The following is a 1,583-nucleotide window of genomic DNA, read 5'->3' on the forward strand; positions in this document are numbered from 1 at the left end:
TGGAAAATTTCGAAAAATGCTTCAAATAAAAGTTGTATCTACTGCTATTTCCTGCAAAAAGATCGTATACAATTTTCTTCTCGAATACTTCCGGAGTAATCGACTAATTCGATATCACGTCAGTGATTGGCGAAGCCATTAATTTCGTATAAAAATCCGCTAATCTGTCTACAAAACCAGTCTCTAACTTTATAATCAGCCTAAACCCATAATAGAAGAGAAATAATCTGCACACTTTGATCCCATCCGAGGCGCCGTTCGACAAGATGATATTGCGATAGTCAGAAGGGAATCCATCTCTCTTCTCGATGTACTGCGCCACATGTTTACGGATGATCTCGATTCCGGCCGATTCCGAGTACGCACCGACGCTGCCACCTTTACATTGTTGCAATATAGTTCTGGCTCGCTCCTTAGCATCCTCGGGGTAGTTGGGGTCGTTGAGGAGGCTCGGTGACACCGTCAGAGTCAAGACCTCCCTGAGGAAAGTGATGGGCCGCTGCCCCATAGCATGTGCATCCCCCACATTTGCCTTTATGACCTCCTTGAAAGGTTTCTTGGCCCCCTGAAATAAAACCGGGTATTCTTCAATTATTATCTATCCCCCCTTCATCTTTTCACGTGTAAAGCAACATCCAGGGAGCGTTAAAGAAACCCAAAGGACGGGACAAGTAAGGTTCCATTTCTCATGCGGTTTGAACACAAACGTACGGAAGACAGTCATCATCACTTTATGACTCACAGACTGATTCGTCTGACAAGCCGAAGCCTTGGCAGCTGTACGTGTCGAGAAAACGTCAGGTTCATCGTGGAATTTTTTTCTCGCACGTGCGAATGACGCACGACCAGAATTTGCCAATTTATTTATTTGATTTATAAAATTTCTCGAATTTTACGATACTTCTTTATGGTAACGTGAATGCTTGTGTAACAGCGTTTTAAACGTGGGCAAGGTGCGTGTAACAGATACTGTTTACACGAAACTGGAGCTGCTTATGATGTCGAACTACCGGCCGACTAGTTAAACGGCTCTCCTTACTAAGTTTGTTAGCTCCAGAATGACACAGCTTGACCCCTTCGTATCTTGAGGGATAATGAAACAGATCAGTGAACTTATGGTGTACGAAATCCCTTGTGACAGTAGTGGGGATTACCATTTGGTGGGGGTATGCTAGGCATAGGTCGGTAGTCAGAGTCGTTGCTTATTCTTAAGATCGTTTGAAGAATTTGCTATCCCTGTCTATCCCATATTTCCAGTCCCTGTCGTGTACAGGGAACATGGACTTAAGCAAATGCTTAAAACGATCTTAAGAATAAGCAACGACTCTGACTACCGACCTATGCCTAGCATACCCCCACCAAATGGTAATCCCCACTACTGTCACAAGGGATTTCGTACACCATAAGTTCACTGATCTGTTTCATTATCCCTCAAGATACGAAGGGGTCAAGCTGTGTCATTCTGGAGCTAACAAACTTAGTAAGGAGAGCCGTTTAACTAGTCGGCCGGTAGTTCGACATCATAAGCAGCTCCAGTTTCGTGTAAACAGTATCTGTTACACGCACCTTGCCCACGTTTAAAA

The 1,583-nt window shown here is 44.1% G+C and overlaps 1 protein-coding gene across 2 annotated transcripts in view; it reads right to left on the minus strand.

The window, feature by feature from the left end:
- The window catches only part of LOC108623256 (alanine aminotransferase 1), a 12,246-nt gene that overhangs the window by 2,007 nt on the left and 8,656 nt on the right, over window positions 1-1,583 (minus strand). For both annotated transcript variants that reach the window (XM_018021641.2, XM_026812112.1), the window contains one exon: window positions 236-565. In XM_018021641.2, the coding sequence (XP_017877130.1) occupies window positions 236-565 (330 nt within the window). The remainder of the gene's footprint in view (window positions 1-235; window positions 566-1,583) is intronic.

The sequence above is a fragment of the Ceratina calcarata genome, unplaced genomic scaffold (genome assembly GCF_001652005.2).
Source record: "Ceratina calcarata isolate Rehan_Ccalc_2016 unplaced genomic scaffold, ASM165200v1 scaffold257.2, whole genome shotgun sequence".
In the NCBI taxonomy this organism is placed as follows: Eukaryota; Metazoa; Arthropoda; class Insecta; order Hymenoptera; family Apidae; genus Ceratina; species Ceratina calcarata.